The 18,813-nt window shown below is 44.0% G+C and overlaps 1 protein-coding gene across 7 annotated transcripts in view; it reads right to left on the bottom strand.

Annotated features, from left to right (window-relative positions):
* Positions 1–18,813, bottom strand: part of rabgap1l (RAB GTPase activating protein 1-like) — a 164,956-nt gene that overhangs the window by 4,975 nt on the left and 141,168 nt on the right. For 3 of the 7 annotated variants that reach the window (XM_036977902.2, XM_090235302.1, XM_090235303.1), the window contains 3 exons: positions 17,202–17,330; positions 3,469–3,561; positions 352–567 (listed from right to left, as the gene is read on the bottom strand). In XM_036977902.2, the coding sequence (XP_036833797.2) occupies positions 352–567; positions 3,469–3,561; positions 17,202–17,330 (438 nt within the window). Of the gene's footprint in view, positions 1–351; positions 568–1,928; positions 3,209–3,468; positions 3,562–17,201; positions 17,331–18,813 lie in introns of those variants that run through there. The other 4 variants (XM_036977903.2, XM_090235304.1, XM_090235305.1 and 1 more) reach the window with 2 other exon arrangements.

Raw genomic sequence — 18,813 nt, 5'->3', positions numbered from 1 at the left:
TGCAGGTTTCACAGGAAGCCTCCACAGCCCTCCAGCAGTGGTCACCGAGTGATGGCGCTGGGGAGCTGCAGGGTTTTTAAACACACCAAATACAGCCAAATGGTTGTCCTGCTGAGTAGCGCTGAAGCTGGAACAACAGTCTGTACACTTGGTGGCTAATCAAGGGTCGCAACATTTCCAGGAACCTTAGCAATTTAATTGTATTCAATTCTCGATCTTCGTTTAGCCTGGTTGCCGGATCTGTTTCTGCTACAGCCAAAGTTACTTTCCCCATTGTCATCATGAAAATATGACCATGCTGTTGTGATACCGCTGGCTTAAACAGATCTGGCAACCCGTGTGCTATATTACCTGTGCGGTTTCCTCCGCCTGCCTCCTCTTCTCCTCCTCCGTCTCCACCAGGCGCTGTTTGGTGCAGAGCAGCTCCTTGTTCAGCACGTCTGCCTTGTCCTCCACCTGGTCCAGGTCGGTCCGCAGGGCGATCTTACTGGTGACCAGCTCGTGGGCCAGGTCATCGTTCTCCTGCTCCAGACGCATGCTGGCCTCCTGTAGACGACGGTTCTCTCTCTGTGGGCAACACACACACACACACACACACACACACACACACACACACACACACACACACACACACACACACACACACACACACACAATAAGACTATGCACAGTATGTGGAGAAACACTTACACAAGAAGCTGTTCTTTCTGCAAACGTAGCGACAGTTAATTTGCTACACACACAGCAAGCACACACACACACATACACACACAGTACACAGCTAACGTTATGACCTTCATTTGAACTTCCTGCCCCTTATTGTACAGTAACAACCACATCCCTGTTGTACTGGTTGACTAGGTTTAGTGCCATTTCCCCCGACGCTTCAGTGTTTAAACGAAGGCTTGTTCAACGGTCCTTCAAATAGAACTGAGAAGGACCAACAAACATCGATATACAATAACCAAGCAAACCGTATAACCAGTTATCCAATGCAACAAACTGGCATACATTCAACGCCATTTCAAATATAACAGGCAGGCTCACACGCAGGCAGGCAGGCACAGAAAGTAATTGTTGCCCATAAAAAAGGATCTTATGACCAGGACCATCATGTTTGATTGTCAGCCTCTAAGTGGTCTCACATGACAATGATGGAGATGTTTCCGTTGTCATGGAGACCAAGCTGAGTCACCTGACCCAACCCCATCCTGTTCACGCCCTTCACGATTTGATGCATCTTGGCTGAAACAAGAACGCTGCACCGTTTGCGCACAGGAAGCCCGACAACAGGCAGTAAGCAGACAGGAGACTGAGCTAAGCTGCATAAACTCAGACTTGGGAGTCTGCTTACCTTTCTCCTCTTACTGTGGTCTATCCAGAGTCACAACAATGATGATGCTGGGAACAAATACTACAGCAACACAGACACACACACTCACACTCACAGGTCAGTTCTTTCTCTCTCTCACACTCACAGGTCAGTTAGTTCATTCCACACCATCTTGCAAAACACCCCTCCCCCAATGGTCTCTCTCTCCTCCTCTCACTTCCCTGTATCCGGTCCCTGTGTTTCACAGAGGCTGATGTGTTTAGGGGTGGGAGAAGGGGACGAGGGACACATAGGAAACGTTACGAGACCTCCACTAAGTTTTAACACTGAAATGAACAGTTGGGGCCTGTCCAAATACTTTTCAAATGCATTCCTTACTTATTCTTTCTTTGAGGTCATCTCTGATCTGACATGGTTGAATTGGTTGTCTTCAGGGAGGGAAGGAAAGGATACATTTTCAAACGGATCAGTGGCCTCATTTCAGGCTTAAAACGGATCCTAATTGCTTTCCTTGCATGTCTTTCGTTATGAGGAACGAGGAAGCTCAAACTCACGTGACTCTCTGGAAAGACGGCTTAGAATCTCATCCAACATGTTTTCTTTACAAAATAAACTTTATTGTATTTTGTGTCGGGTCAGAACAAATAAAAACTCTGTGCTTTAGGCATCACATTCAGAATAGCATGAACGTAAACACAACGTGAGTCTTGCAGTAGGTACAACAAAATTCAACTGTAAGGTATCGTTAAAAAAGAATACAATATATAAAAACTTCTGAAAAATTAAAAAGCACTTAGGAATATGGTCCCAAACAACAATGAACTTGAAAACGTTTCAAACGTTTGTCAGTAATAACTGTAATGGCGGCGTAACTTTCTGCATTTGTGCTACACAAACCCCTTGCCGAAAGGCCCTGCTGTTCTTTCGTACGGGGTGAACGTCGCAGAGTTGGTGAATAATATGAATAAGGGGCTGAAGGAGAGGTGAAACGGAATCTAGCCTACATGACAGAGACATGACAACTACAGGGCAAGCCCATCGGTTCACACACTCAAAATATATGAACAGGTCTCTCTTTCAAAATAGATTCTTATGTCAATTAGACAAATCTGTATAAATAAAGGTTCAATAAATACATCTTTAAATGGTGAAGAATAACACTCAAAAAGCACACATGAAGTACTAAAAACGTGAAATAATAATGAAAACAAAAAAAGCACAAATAAAACAGAACAGATATGCCTATAATTGTCATGTATCTGTCACATTCAGCCCTTGTGACAAACTTTGTGACGTTGGCCCATTCGAATTGTCCAGGGCAGCAGGCCATTGGGGGTACGGGGTTTTACACAGCACATGTACAAAACATTAGCATTAACAGCCACGGCCTAATTATAACTTCAATGTCCGTTTTTTTTCACTCTCACATGAACAGTAATACTAAAATTAATCCCACATGGACACAACTCTACAGGTTGTTCTGACAAACAATGAGACGTCAGTTTCATTCACACATTCACTTTACAACTAGACGAGGTTCGCAGGCGATTCGGTTTCGTTACTCAGAATCGGCCTTATGAACAGAGGAAAGCCCTGAGACATATCTTTTCTTTTCCTCATCTTTGACCAGGACAAGTCTATGGCCTCCACTCATAACAAAAGTCTCTCTCCACTGAGTCTGGGTACACCTCGCGTAGTCTGCCACGATCAGCGCAGTGTTCTACACAGACCTGAGCCGAGACTGGAGGGAGAGAGGGGGAGGGGGGAGAGAGAAAGTGGGTGGGACTGGGGTCTACAGGGAAGGATATCAGCATTTCCCGTAGATGTTGTTTCTTTAGGTAGGATACCAAAGACTTCACGAAGCGTCATCTATACCTACAAACAAACCGTTTTCTGAGATCCAATTCTTTAGGGGGTATACAGTTACAGTACGGGGGGGTGCCTGTGAAGTAACACTAATAGCTATGGGAAACACCGGGGTAATTGTAGTGGCTGAACAGGGAGACACTAGAAGTGAGGCCTCTAACCACTCATACAGGGTCAGATATCCACCTAACAGGTGACGTCAGAATGGGAGGTAAGAGTAAACTGATCCTGGAGCAGTAGTTAAGATAACAGAGCAGTCTGTTTCTTACCTGGTAGCGGTCGACGGGGTCCTCCTGCTGCAGCTGGCTGTCTCTCAGGGTCTGGTACTCCTTCTCAAACTTCTTCAGCTTCTTGGTGGGCACCTGGAAGGGGTGACGGGAGAGGGAAAAGCAGTGTTGGTGGATGGGGTGGATGGGGTTGTCTTGAACTCAAACGAAGAGCTGAATTTAAGAAACTTTATTGAAAGTGTTTAAAGTGTAACGTCTTCGACCACAAGATGGTGACACTAACAAGGCTAAAGAATAAGGTGTAGGGCCCGGGTTCTGTTACAATAATAATGAATAATTTTCTCCCTTACCCGAGTTAGGCTAAATCACTGATCTGTAAGTGACGGCATATACAAAGGATTTGTTTGCATTAAATTACTTGCTGCCGTCCAATTCCTTCAAGGAACAAAGGAAGCAAGGGTGTATATTAAAGGAATTCAAACTGGGTACAGTTCCGTGTCTCCCCGAATGGATACAACGCAGAGCTGTGGTTACAGTGAGCAGGGTGATCTGCTGATCCAGGGACCAACAGAACACCAAACTCGATTTGCTTCATTTGTATTATTTTTCCCCCGTTTCAACATGGAACAGAACAGTGGGCCCAGTTGAAACATTCTTTTTTCGAACGAAATCAATGCACCCCTATCCGCTGCTTTTTCTAGGGAATTTTATCAACTGTAAGGAGTCTTTAGCCTTGGCACAAAATGGCTGCCGTCTGCGTCTCATTCGTGCGGTTACCCTCTGAGGCATACCTAATGACCCTCCTACTCTGTGCAGCGCACATTTACTGTGTGTACACCTGTTCATTTGAGGGATACCTAATGACCCTCCTACTCCATGCAGCACTTCAGCCTCTATTTCCCAGCAGAAGCACAAGCAACAAAGGATATGAACAACACAGTAACAGAAGTATCATGAACACACTACTTCAAAAATAACAAAGCAGTAACTGCCCTCATCCTAATTGCAACACCTGAACACTGTTTTTTTTAAAGGTAGGATACATTATACACCTGCACAGTGTATACAAGAGAACATGGCGACACCTTTGGTCTCTGCCAGCCAGGCCCGTGCCTAAAGAAATTGTATTATTCTGCTGTGTGGAGTGCAGGGACTAGGGTTGCTCAGCCCTTGGCGTTTCCATGGTAGCTGCTGCTAGGATGTGGATTACAGGTCTGGGGAGTAAAGAGTCACAGAGGGGAGGGACTTTGTTCATGGATACGGCCACCAGATGCCCCTAGAGAAGGGGGGGGGGGGGGGGGGGGCACAGCTCACCGGCTGAGACTGCCAAAGATAGGAGAAAAGGAAAGGAGAAAAAAAGAGCGAGAGAGGGAGGGAGAAATGGGAGCTCTCTGTCTGAGATAGAGAGCAGACAGACGAGAGGAAGAGATAGGAGCTCTCTGGCTGAGAAAAAGAGAAGACAAAAAGGAAGGATGAGCAAAAGAGAAATGGCAAGTACAGTAGCGAGAGAGAGTGTGATGGAGGGGGGCAAGAGAGAATTCGAGAGACGGATAAAGCGAGAGTAGGGGTTGCACGAGTTTACCATAGTTACTCAGTGACTGGAGTTGTCAAGCAGTTCTCAAGTGCTCTCAGTTACACAATATAGCATTACACCCTATTGCTATCCTATTCCCTAATAAAGACATTGTTTGTTCTGAGCCTGATAGAATGTTAGGCCCAGTGATTAACTCACACATTCCAGTTATCATATAATATATTAATGGCCCATTACCTGACAGACAGGTAAGAAACAAGAAAGGAATCCACAGAAAGATCAAAGCAGGCAAACCGGTTCTATGTTGTATTTGTTAGCTTAAAATGGGTACTGAATGTATGTGGTTGATAAGACAGCACATCAGCATTGTTCAGGTGTGACGCCCTGCAAAGATAAGATAGAGACCAGCACGGAGAGAGAGGAGAGAAATGGGAGACATTATCTGAAAACAATATGAATAGGAGAGAGCGAGAGAGAGAGATGTAGAGCCAGCTACTGATGAAAGGACAGCGCTTAAATCTAAAAAAATAAAAATAATATGCCACACAGAGGCTTGTCCGGATGTTCTACACGCAAAATGCTTTTTAGATTATCACATTAATATTGAGGTATTTATTTGATTTCTAGAAATGTATTACTGTTATTGCTGATGGCGTTCTCACTTCGCTATAGAAACAGTGACTATGAGTAGCCCAACTGTCTCTTGAGGGGGGTGTGTGTGAAGTTCCTTGCAGAAATTACTTGAAGAGTACTAGCCAAAAAACAAAATGAGACTAAAAGCTTCAGTTCCCCTCTTACATGGGAATATTATATTATTATATTAATATTAGATGACACATAGCAACATATGGAACCTTCTCAAAAACAAAAACCCTCTCTCACCCGTCATTTTCTCTCACACTCATGTATTCCCTCTCTCGCTCAGTCATATCTGACCACAGACAGCCTTGAAAGTGGCAGAAGACAACACTATTTCACCCTCACCTTTTCCATGATGACAACTTCAGACCCCAAAAAACCCAGTTAAAATATCCCTCTAATGTTGCTGACTATAGATAATTCAAACATCACCCAGATTAATTTCGCCATCTCTGAAGTAGCTTTCCGTCTAGCCATACAAAACGTATTTACAAGGCATGATTATATTCCCAATAATAAAATATACTCCTAATGCTAAAATATGCCATACAAAATATAATCCCGAGGCTATAATATCCCATACATTAAACACATAAAATATCTCCAATTCAAAATGATGCCAAGTTAAATATATTGGAGGCAGTGACAGCAAGAACCATCCAGCTGCAGATTAGTTGACGAAGCCCTGGTCTGCGAATTGCAAAGCACATGTGATTTTTTGATTTTTGCATCTCAGTTGGAATGTGCACGAGCAACCTTTCAATGTGTTACAGAGCGTCAGTGTGCTACGCACATACCAGTCAACGCATTGGCTCTGGTCCAGGGCGTTATGTTAGTGTGTTCGTATCATAGTGTGTCGAAGTTGGATAAGTAGGGCCTTCCAAGTGGCGCAGTGGTCTAAGGCACTGCATCGCAGTTCTAGCTGTGCCGCTAGAGGTCCTGGTTTGAGTCCAGGCACTGTCTCAGCCGGCCGGGACCGGGAGACCCATGGGGGGGCGCACAATTGACCCAGCGTTGTCCGGGTTAGGGGAGGGTTTGGCCGGCAAGGATGTTCTTGTCCCGTCGCACACTAGCGACTTCTGTGGCGGGCCGGGGGCAATGCACGCTAACACGGTCGCCAGGTGTACGGTGTTTCCTCCAACACATTGGTGCGACTGGCTTCCGGGTTAAGCAGGCATTGTGTCAAAAAGCAGTGCGGCTTGGCTGGGTTGATTTTCGGAGGACGCACTGCTCTCAACCTTCGCCTCTCCCGAGTCCATACAGGAGTTGCAGCGATGGGACATGACTAACTACTAATTGGATACTACGAAATTGGGAAGGAAAAGGGGTAACAAAATGTAATTTAAAAAAAATACATTGACAAAATAAGCTAATTTAGTTTTGATAATTTTTTGATATAATGTTAATGCCAAAAATCCCTACAACCAAACAACCACTGTTGCTTGTGCTTTAGCACCTGCTAGCAGAGCCAGTAGTAGCCTAGTAGCTAGCTGGTAGTGCTGGCTAGTAATGCTAGTAAGCTAGTGGCTAGCTAATAACGCTAGCGGCTAGCTAGTAACGCTAGCAAGCGACGAGCTAGTAACGCTAGCAAGCAAGCTAGTAATGCTAGCAAGCAAGCTAGTGACGCTAGCAAGCTAGCTAGTGACGCTAGCAAGCTAGCTAGTGACGCTAGCAAGCTAGCTAGTAACGTTAGCACTATTAGCTAGCTTGCTAACTAGTGACTTCAAAGTATTCCTACCCCTTAACTTTTTCCACATTTTGTTGTGTTACAAAGTCAGATTTAAATAGATTTGTCATGTTTGTCATACACAAAATACTTTAATGTCAAAGTGGAAGAATAATTCTAAAAATGTATTTTAAATGTATAGAAAATAAAAATGTATCTTAATTAGATAAATATTCAATATTCAATACATGTTATGAATCAACTTTGGCAGTGATTACAGCTGTGAGCCTTTCTTGGTAAGTCTCTAAGAGCTTTGCACACCTGGATTGTACAATATTGGTTGTTGATCATTGCTAGACAGCCATTTTCAAGTCTTGACATCTATTTTCAAGACAGTAACTAGGCCACTTGGGAAACATTCAATGTAGTCTTGGTAAGCAACTCCATCACATATTTGGCCTTGTGTTTTCTGTCCTGCTGAAAGGTGAATTTGTCTCCCAGACTCTGTTGGGAAGCAGACTGAACAAAGTTTTCCTCTGGGATTTTGCCTGTGCTTAGCTCTATCCGGTTTCATTTATAATAAACACTGCCTGTTCCTTGCTGATGACAAGCATACCCATAACATGATGCAGCCACCATAATGCTTGAAAACACGAAGAGTGGTACTCAGTGATGTGTTGTGTTTGCCCCAAATATAATGCTTTGTATTGAAGACAAAAAGTTAATTTATTTGCCAATGTTTTGCAGTATTACTTTAGTGCCTTATTGCAACAGGATGCATGCTTTGGAATATTTGTATTACGTACAGACTTCCTTCTTTTCACTCTGTCATTTATGTTAGTATTGTGGAGTACAATGTTGTTGATCCATCCTCAGTTATCGCCGATCACATAAATTAAACTGTTTTAAAGTCACCATTGGCCTCATGGTGAAATCCCTGAGCGGTTAGGAAGGGTTCCTGTATCTTTGTAGTAACTGGGCATATTTGTACACCGTCCAAAGTGTATTTAATAACAGCACCATTCTCAAAAGGGATATTCAGCGTCTGCTTAATTTTTTTTTTTTTTTACCCATCTACCAATAGCTGCCCTTCATTGCAAGGCATTGAATAACCTGTCTTTGTGGTTGAGTCTGTGCTTGAAATTCACAGCTAGACATTACAAATAATTGTATGTGTGGGGTACATCGACGATGTAGTCATCTAAAAATCATGTTAAATACTATTAATTGCACACAGAGTGAGTACATGCAACTTATGTGACTTGTTAAGCACATTTTCAATGATTTAGGCTTGCCAATACAAAATAGTTGTTGACTCAAGACATTTCAGCTTTTCATTTTTTGATTTCTAAACATTCCTAAAAACCTAACTCCACGTTGACATTATGGGGTAGTGTGTGTAGATCAGTCACACAAAATCTCGATCGAATCCATTTAAAATTCTGTAAGTAACAACAAAATGTGGAAAAAGTCAAGGGGTGTGAATACTTTCTGAAGGTACTGTAGGTAGCAGCTAGTGGCTAGTACTACTAGCAAAGACACTGATAACTAACCCTCTTTGTCTGTGCTACTAACTAGTCGCTAGCTAATAACTTCTAATTCTAAATGCAATTTCACCACCCATGCGGTTGGTGGTGGTAACACACCATCCTCTCTTGCACCATTTGACACCCTGTCTCTTCTTGTATGTCTCACAGCTTCTGTGGCGTGAGAAAGCATCTGCTGGAACCAGACCCTATTGGTGGCAGCTGGGGCTATGTAGCGCAATGAGAACCAAAATAAACTAGGGCTGGGTCAATGGCACCATATTCCTTATGTAGTGCACTACTTTTGATAAGGGCCCATAGGGACACAACCTAAGGGTAAGCTAACCTTGAACCACTGACAAAATAGGCCAGAGTTCATGAGAGACTCAGCTCTCCAGAGATAGCCTAAACTACGTACAGGCATTGTTCTAGAGCCACTCCTTACCAGGACAGAGCTGGAACCTGTAGGCACACAACAGTTAGAGATTACAGACCAATGTTATTTTCCTGTCCAAAACTATACCCTCACAGTATACACAGTGTGTGGATGTTTCAGGGCGCACTAATCCTCATATGTACACCAAGACACGGCATGCACATTCATTGACACATCAGAGATGGGGTAAATTCCAATTCCAACCATTTCAAACGCATTGAAATTCCATTCAGATAATTGTAAAAATCACCCTCGCTTTGGATTTTAGTTGATGAACTGACCCGAGCCGATGTGAAACACATGCTCTTCATCTGAGCCGAGCACAGTATTATTCTCTGCTATAAGCCTGACAGACTGTGTGCACTGTGGCAAATAGGCTAACTGTTGCATAATGGTGCCTTTCCTGGCTGAAAACATTTGAATATCAAAATGACTGTCACTGCACTAGCTTAGGATTCAAAAACAGCCAAGTCAGGAAAACTGGGTTGTGTTTGAATTCGATGACCAGACAAACACACAAGAACAAAGATATGCACGTGTTCATACATGTGTTTATCACAATTCAACGGCTCAGACACAAGACGTATGTGGCAGGGTCTACAGGAAATCACGGAGTACAAAAATAAAATCAGCCACATCACGGACACCGACGTCACGCTTCCAGACAAACTAAACACCTTCTTTGCCCGCTTTGAGGACAATACAGTGCCACCGTCACGGCCTGCTAACAAGGACTGCACACCTCCCCTTCTCTGTGGCCAACGTGAGTAAAACATTTAAACAGCATCCCAAGCTCCATCCGCAGACCAGCTGGCTGGTGTGTTTACGGACGTATTCAATCGCTCCCTATCCCAGTCTGCTGTCCCGACATGCTTCAAGATGGCCACCATTGTTCCTGTACCCATGAAGGCAAAGATAACTGAACTAAATGACTACCGCCACGTAGCACTCACTTCTGTCATCAACAAGTGCTTTGAAAGACTATTCAAGGATCATATCACCTCCACCTCACCGGCCACCCTAGACCCACTTCAGTTTGCAACAGGTCGACAGACAATGCGGGCCGCCCCCAGGTGGTGAAGGCCATCAGGCTGTTAAACAGCCATCACTAACTCAGAGAGGCTGCTGCCTACATTAAGACCCAATCACTGGCCACTTTAATGGGGGCGACAGGTAGGTTAGAACGTTGGACTAGTAACCGAAAGGTTGCAAGATCGAATCCGCGAGTCATTAGTCATTTAGGTCAACATTGGATCATTCAGAGATCCTCACTGAACTTCTGGAGAGAGTTTGCTGCACTGAAAGTAAAGGGGCTGAATAATTTTGCACGCCCAATTTTTCAGTTTTTGATTTGTTAAAAAAGTTTGAAATATCCAATAAATGTCATTCCACTTCATGATTGTGTCCCACTTGTTGTTGATTCTTCACAAAAAAATACAGTTTTATATCTTTATGTTTGAAGCCTGAAATGTGGCAAAAGGTCGCAAAGTTCAAGGGGGCCGAATACTTTCGCAAAGCACTGTATCTTACATTACTCATAAGTATATACTGTATTGCATTCCATCTATTGAACCTTGCCTATGCCGCTCGGCCATCGCTCATCCATATATTTATATGTACATTCACCCCTTTACATTTGTTGTTGGGGAATTGTCAGATTACTGCATTGTCGGAACTAGAAGCACAAGCATTTCACTACACTCGCATTAACATCTGCTAACCATGTGTACGTGACCAATACAATTTGATTTGACATGCTGAGTGAAGAATAAGGTCTCCTTTGAGTCCGAAAATAACTCTGTAATTGAAACAATCTGACAATTGTAATTTGGTTAGCATCCTGAAATTTAGCTGACTGGAGAGAGGGAAAAGACTACTAGCAGTACACACTGAACCACTGAAATACACTGAGTATACCAAACACTAGGAACACCTAAAATTGAGTTGCACCCCCCTTTGCCCTCAAAACAGCCTCAATTCGTCAAGCATGAAGGTTCCACTGGGATGCTGGACCATGTTGACTCCAATGCTTCCAGCAGTTGTGGGAAGTTGGCTGGATGTCCTTTCAGTGGTGTACCATTCTTTATACACACGGAATACTGTTGAGCGCGAAAAACCCAGCTGCGCCTGGCACCTAGTACCATAACCCATTCAAAGGCACTTAAATATTTTGTCTTGCCAATTCACTCTCTGAATGGCACACACACAATCCATGTCTCATTTGTCTCAAGGCTTAGCAATCTTTTTTTAACCTGTCAATAAGGGATCATAGATTTCACCTGGATTCACCTGGAAAGAGCAGGTGTTCTTAATGTTTTGTATACTCAGTGGATATCTACAATTACAATGCAAACTGCATTTCAAGTGCATCAACTCATACCAGGGTTTCCGTTAGCTGGTCATTTCTGGCTTTTGGCCGATAAAATAAATTAAGAGGCGATAAATAAAATTGTAGCTGGCCAAATTGTCCAAGGCTACCTATCATACACCCAGATTTTGTGCTTCAGTACCATTCTCTCACTCCTTGTGCGCTGTTGTACGTGCATGCGTCGGCTGCTAAGGCAAGAGAGAGAGAGCGAGTTGAGCCTTGGCTACTGTTGATTGCGAAAATGGAGGCCTTTTTAATTGAAGTAAAACAAAAGTTAGAAAGTATGCCTATAGTGAAAAGCCTAAAAAGGGGTTGTCCTTTGTATGGACAATTCTTACTATTGTAATGGATTAAGATGAGAAGAACATTGGCGCGGACAAATGCAGGCTACTGTTAAACTCGCTATTCAGGTAGGATGCAATTTTGGAACTTTCAGTTACAAATTTTGGGGCATTTAGAAACATTTGTTTTATCATTATTATTATTATTGTATATCATTGTTAGCCTATTTATTAATCTAAACCAGTTCTTTAAATATGCAAAACCTGGTGTGATTAATTCTGTTGAGTCATTTTCATTGGCTAAATTAAGTTTGATCTTTGTTTGCTCCGTATTTAGTTTAAGTTAAATAAATGTCCTCATCCTATCGCTGTCATGTGTTAGATACGGTAGAAACTAGCCTTGATTGGTAATTGCTGCAATATAACTTAATCAACATTTTTGGGAATATTTAAACCAGTTCACACAAGTGTTTTGTTTCATTCTGTTGAGCCATTTTCTTTGGCCAAATTAAGTTCCAACTGTAATGTTGTGTCTGCCGCAATATATAATATCATGTTTGCATTTCCCCAATGATATTACCCAAAAGTTCAGAAATGTTTGTGAAGGTTTGGTGTGGTGCAGGCCTATGATATAAAGGCTGTGCGCATTTGAACTTGGTGAGGAAGAACGTTTTAGGCCTACCAGAGCTCCTCCTATAATCTACAAAAAAATAATGCTTAGCTTTACAAAAAAATATTAGCATCGAAAATTTACTATTTAGCCTCCTGTACGCCTATCTCTCTATAGCAGACACAGTAGCCTATCATACAAAGAAAGGTATGTTGGTGTCGTAGCATGCCACAGGCATATTTCTATTACGCTCTCCCTGGGGCTAGCCCTAAGCTTCTCTTACTTTATATACACTTGTTAAAATATTAATATCATACAGTGGGCTCCTAAGCCTATAGGCCTATACTGTATGCATGCAATGCCCTGATGCATCTAGTGCTCAAATCCCTGACAGCTGAACCATGCGGTGCACAATTTATGTTTTAGGAAATTAAAAACCAACAAAACATTAGGCTACAAAGTTTTTCATACGCTACACATCGATACACAAGGAAAGGTGTTTTTGTCATTTGTTACAGGCTGTTTCTAAGGACACGTAAATGTGTCTCATTTGGCCATAGTCCCCCGTTTATTGATTGCGATGGTGGACGCCCTAATGGATTACGCACCGAATGCATATGGATGACCAGGAAATATCTCAAATGTCCAATAAAATAAAACCTTCCAGGTCACTTGTCCGGCGCCAGATTTTGACTGACTGACTGACACACACTACAATCTACACTGTATCCTACAAGCCAGCTGAAAAATGCTATAAAGTGTTCTTGCTGTTGCACAAACAAGCAGTGTTTCCTTCAGCGGTTCTTAGGCAGTCAAAGTGCAGTCAGAAGTGAAGACGGTTGAGGCTGGCAGAAGTAGCCTGGACTGAGGAGTGACTGAGGAGTGACTCAGACTTAACCTAGACTTACACCTACCACAGGTTTGCGAGGCTTGGAGTGGGCCACCAGGCTAACCAGGATATCCTCCTCATAGATCTGGTTGATGACGTGGGCATCATACGCCACTGTGATGGAGATCTCTTCCATCATCTTGACACAGGATAGTAGTCAGCTCCACAGGTGGGGGAAAGAAGGCGAGGAGTGGAGGGGTGGAGGAGAGCAGTAGAGGAAACAGGTCAGTCAAAGAGCTTGAGGAGTGACTGGCCTCTTTCACTGTCCCTCAGGGTACAACCCACACCCCTAAAGGAGGGCGGCATGGAGTGAGGTAGGAGAGAGTAAGGGAGGATCCCTGCATAACAACATACACGTCTCTCTCTCGGTTTCTCTCGCTTGGTGTTCTCAAGCGTGTTAAGAGGATGCTAGTGTGTCTTTCGTTCACCCCCCTCTTCCTCAGAACCGCCAGGCTGCTATTTCCCTTCCTTCTTTCTTCCTTTCCTCCATTTGTTTGTCCTGCGATCCGCTCCTCTCAGGTTGCGCTCAGGGTATTATTTTCACCTCCCTTCGGTCTTGGTAAGATAGTCTGGTTTATTCGCACTCCTACTCAACTACACACACACAATTCAACTGTATGTTTTAGCGAATGTGTCTGAGAAAGTGTTGGAACTGTCCCGACCGACCACAATGACTCAACGTGTTAAGTGCCACTGCAGTCTGCACACATCACACAGAGTTTGTGTCCTCCAAAAAAACATGAAGAAAAATAAAAACGAAATTATGAAGAAAAAAATAAGAAAAAAATAGCTCATTTGGTGGCTATAATTTTAAAAAAAACTTCCAAAGTTGAGGCTACATTCCCTGCAGCCTGGCTCCTCAAGACCCAACTGTTCACTTCAGATCCTCCTGGGGCTTTGCCTAGCTAACTTTCAGGAGATCTCCCTGGTGTGGAAAGGCACTGTCCACGTTCTCCTCCTTCCTTCTCTCAAGGGAGTAGCATTCTGAGTAACCACTCCTTCTCTTCCCCTCTCTCTTGTCACTTCTTCCACTGGTGAAACAGCTGAACCTGAAACTTTCTCCCAGATGAATTTTGAAAGCAGGCAGAAGAAACTAGATTAATCAATCAAATCAAGCGCCTTCAGTGGGTATCCCGAGTCGGGTTTGAAAGGACTTCTAATGCTAGGCCTTTCAAGACCTTTTTATGTCTTCTTTTTTGTCCTGGAACTGTCTTGAAGTTTCCTCAACGTTGTCCTTGGGAGTATTTAAGGCTGTGAAATTCAAATTCCACCCCATAATCCTGTGGGGTTGGTACTTGTAGAATGCTTCACACCCCAACTAGCAGGTGATCAACTTGACTCCTAAGCTGCTTAGCAGTCAAGTTGATCCGCTTTAGACATCAACAAAAAAATGAAAGGACAAAGTAAAGTGAACAGGCAAGCTAGCTTTCCTTTTTTTGGACATATTAATGAGGTGTGTCAGCTGATTCAACGCAGAGCTTGATGAAGTGCAGTTCCGTTGACAGGGTATGACGGTTGTGGTCGCCGGGAGACACTGTGCTTCTAACGACACCAAATTCTGTAATGAAATTCTCTCTCTCTCTCGCACTCACTCCATGAGCTTGTCTTCTGAGAGCGGTGAACGCACACGCGGGCACAGGACAGACACACACACACACCTTCCCCAGAATATTTTTTTGTTCCACAAAAATATGAAATAGGTTTGGAAAAAAACATGTTCAAAAAGGACAAGATGCAAAAATAGAGTGGATAATTCTGGAGCCTCTTCTCTGTCAAAACACCTCAGGCACAATGTCACTTCAGAGTAAAATGAAGGGAGGAATTGAAATCCCAGGATGAGAGGGCTACTGCTCTCTCTCTCTCTCACACACACACACACACACACACACACACAGTAAGTTAATTATCTCTTGCTGGATGCGTTTTGATCAGGCAATTCATTCATGCCCCAGAGTCTTGGAAAGTCCCCTGTATTTCGAAGCAGATTCCAGATCAGTCCTAACAGCCAGTCAATCAGAGGGTCCTATTACACGTTTTAGCTCCCAAGAGACTTGACGGCCCACCGCAATCACAGTCGAGAATGTCTTTGAGCAGCTAGTCGATTTGATATCTTCCTCTTTGGTTCAAATGGCCGAAGCTTAACCAAAACAAACAGCCTTGCAAGCTCAGAGTGTAGGCTGGCTTCACGTTGTGTCTTCAGTCTTGCAGTGTGTGTGTGTGTGTGTGTGTGAGGAAGCCAGAGTCACAGAACACAGGAGTAGGCCGAGCCAGGTAAAGTCTCTCGTTGCACAGTTCATCCAGAATCAAACACTGATGCTGGTCGAAAAAGAGCAGAGACAGACTGTCTGGCCCGAATCAAAACTAAAGAGATTAAGGAGTTGTCCTCCATTTCCTTCTCCTACTCCTGATGACTCACCTGTCCAGCTCACCTTGTGCATGTCTGTCATTTTAAGGCCCGCCTTCTTGCTCTAGCTCTCTCCCAGACTCTCTTTCATGGTCCTAGAGCCTGCCTGTCTCAAACCATCCTCTGGACTCGCATGACGGTGTCGGAGAACGGGCTCATAGTAATGGCTGGAACGGAAATAAATGGAATGGTAACTGAACTCATCAAAATACGTGGTATCCATGCGTTTGATACCATTCACTCCATTCCAGCCACCGTTTTGAGTCGTCCTCCTCTCAGCAGCCTCCTGCGGTACGTGTGTTTTACATGATGTCTAGGATGTGAGAAGGTGACGTAATATCACTCAAACATTTTAGTTGAAAGCAGAACATTTGGCAGATCACTTTCTTCCTGGATCTTTCAGAGATAAGCTTGTGCAACAAAATAATTGCATAATAGCGCATGCAGAGTGTCTACACTCAGGATATCCTGTGGTTAGAAATACACAGGAGAGAGGGGGGTAGGAGAGAGGATATATATACAGGATGGGTGGAGATGGAGAGAATTGGCTCTTCCATTTCGCTCTTCTTCCTTCCTGTGAGAGTATAAATGCCCTTGCCTTCTGGTTTGCCACCTATACACAGTTGCGAAGCGAGCACACACACACTAACGGGAGCTGCTGCGTAAATCAAAATCACATTTTACTTGTCACATGCGCCGAATACAATGGGTGTAGACCTTACCGTGAAATGCTTACTTACGAGCCCTTAGGCAACAATGTAGAGCTTGAAAAAGTAAGAAACATTTGCCAAATAAACTAAAGGAAAAATAGTAACACAAAATAACAATAACGAGGATATATACAGGTGGTACACCGATACGGGTAGGGAAAAAGTGACTATGCATAGATAATAAACAGAGTAGCAGCAGTGTATGTGAAGAGTGTGAAGGAATGTGAATGTATGTGTGTGTGGCGTCAATATGCATGCGTGTTTTGTGTGTGTGGTTGTCTTGAGCCTGTCATCTCTGTGTGCAGGCAGGTAGCCTTGGGCCACTGGGGCCTCCTCCTGACCTCAGCACATTCCCCAAATACCAGAAACCTCATTATATTCTCTGTGTGGGAGGATGAAGGTACAGTTTACATTTAAAACCACACACAGACAGACAGATGTGGTGTGCCCCGTGATATAGAAGATATTGAGAGACCAATAAAGGAAAAAAAGTTCACAAGGAATCGTCATCTGTTCGGCTCTGATAGCAAACCTGGCTGAGTAGTCAGACTGGCCTAGTCAACTAGGCTGAACAATTCCACATCTATGGAAATAAAAACCGGATTTCGCCCAGTCGGACACATAAGCTTCTGAGCAGAGCTCAATTTTGGACCAGTGGTCGGTGCAGTGTGTGCATTGCAGGGGAACGGAAAACCGAATAAATTGTTCCTACCTTGATGCTACAGGCCTGTTCCATGAGCCTGCGAGCGTTCTCCGCAGCCCGGTAGCGCTTCGGCAGCTGGACCCTGAAGAACTTCAGTGCTCCCTCGAAATCAGCCTGGAGCAAGTCTTCCTTAGACGTCTGTGGGGAAAAGACAAGAAGATAAGCTCAGCCAATAGAACAGGGCATATATAGTATCCATTACTTTAAATCTGCTTGGTGTTTGGCCCAAACTTTGCACCCATCTATTATAGAGGGTATTTTTTAGTTAACTAGGCAAGTCAGTCAAGTACAAATTCTTTATTTACAATGACGGCCTACCCCGGCCAAACCCTAACCCGGTCGACGCTGGGCCAATTGTGCGCCGCCCTATGGGACTCCCAATCACGGCCGCTTGTGATACAACCTGGAATCGAACCAGGGTCTGTAGTGACGCCTCTAGCACTGAAATGCAGTGCCTTAGACCGCTGCGCCACTCGGGATCCTTGAAGAAGGAATAAGACATTACGGTATAGTATGATGTTGCAGCATTTTTTGTTTTGCACCCAGAACAAGTGCTTAGTAAATCTCAACCAGAGCGCTCATATTAGCAAGACTGTTACAGAAAGCGTGGAAGTCGCATTTTTAGCTCCCTTGACACCACTGTAATGTCAAACTCTGTCTGTAATAGTAGTATTTTGCAATAATACTACTTCGATACAACATATCTGTTAGTGTCACATGCCAACTGAGAGTTAGAACAGGTTGACTACGATGGCAATAACTGTAATAGCGCCACCCGTTGGCATTCCGATGCATTGTCATAATGATGATCCAAAATTAGACTCACACAGCCCAAGCTATTCAACAATATACGCAATTCAACAATATAAATACATTACGAAAGCATTTTGAAACATAACTGCACTGAGAAGAAGGTTTACGCCTGCAGTAGCCCTCGGCAGGGTAAGATTGTCCACCCACCCACCACCCACCTATCCTGTCTCACTCCCTGTCCCAGTCTCACCGCCAGTAGTCGGGGAACAAAGAGGCGGTGGCCCATCCCCAGGAGCCCCATCACCTTACAGACAGAGTCCGTCTCCCCAGCCTTCTCCTCTGCTGAACCCCCTTCCTCTGCCCCCCAGCTGCCCTTCCGCACCGCTGGCGTCATCACCGAGGGTGAGGGTGGGGTGGTGGGGGAAATGGAGGGAGAGGAGGGTGGAGAGCGAGAGGGGGAGGGAGGATCCCGCTCTGGGGCCAGGGTGGCCAGGGTGCAGGGCGACTCCAGCGTGCAGTCCGAAAGCGTAGACGTAGCCGCGGACAAGTTCGTATCAGGGTCAGTCACCCCGGGCAAAAACTTGAGGTCAGAGTCCAGCAAATATTTTTTTTTCTTTGGCTGTTTAGCAATGCAAACTTTACAAATGACAGCGGTGATCTTTAGGGGAAAATAACAGGTTGATCGTTCCAGGCAGTGAGACACAGCGACGTGTTGGATGGGAGCTTCTCTCAATAGACTGTCATCCCCAATAATAATAATACAAAACTCTGCAAAAATAGACCATAAACATAATTATTTTCAAAAGGTAGAGAGGATCCAGCGGGTTTGAGCAGCATAGAGAATCAGTAAGTTTGTTGGGTTCATCGT

Source organism: Oncorhynchus mykiss, chromosome 5, assembly GCF_057628025.1.
Source record: "Oncorhynchus mykiss isolate SJ-2025 chromosome 5, ASM5762802v1, whole genome shotgun sequence".
Lineage (NCBI taxonomy): Eukaryota > Metazoa > Chordata > Actinopteri > Salmoniformes > Salmonidae > Oncorhynchus > Oncorhynchus mykiss.
This window is presented reverse-complemented; position numbering and strand designations above follow the sequence as displayed.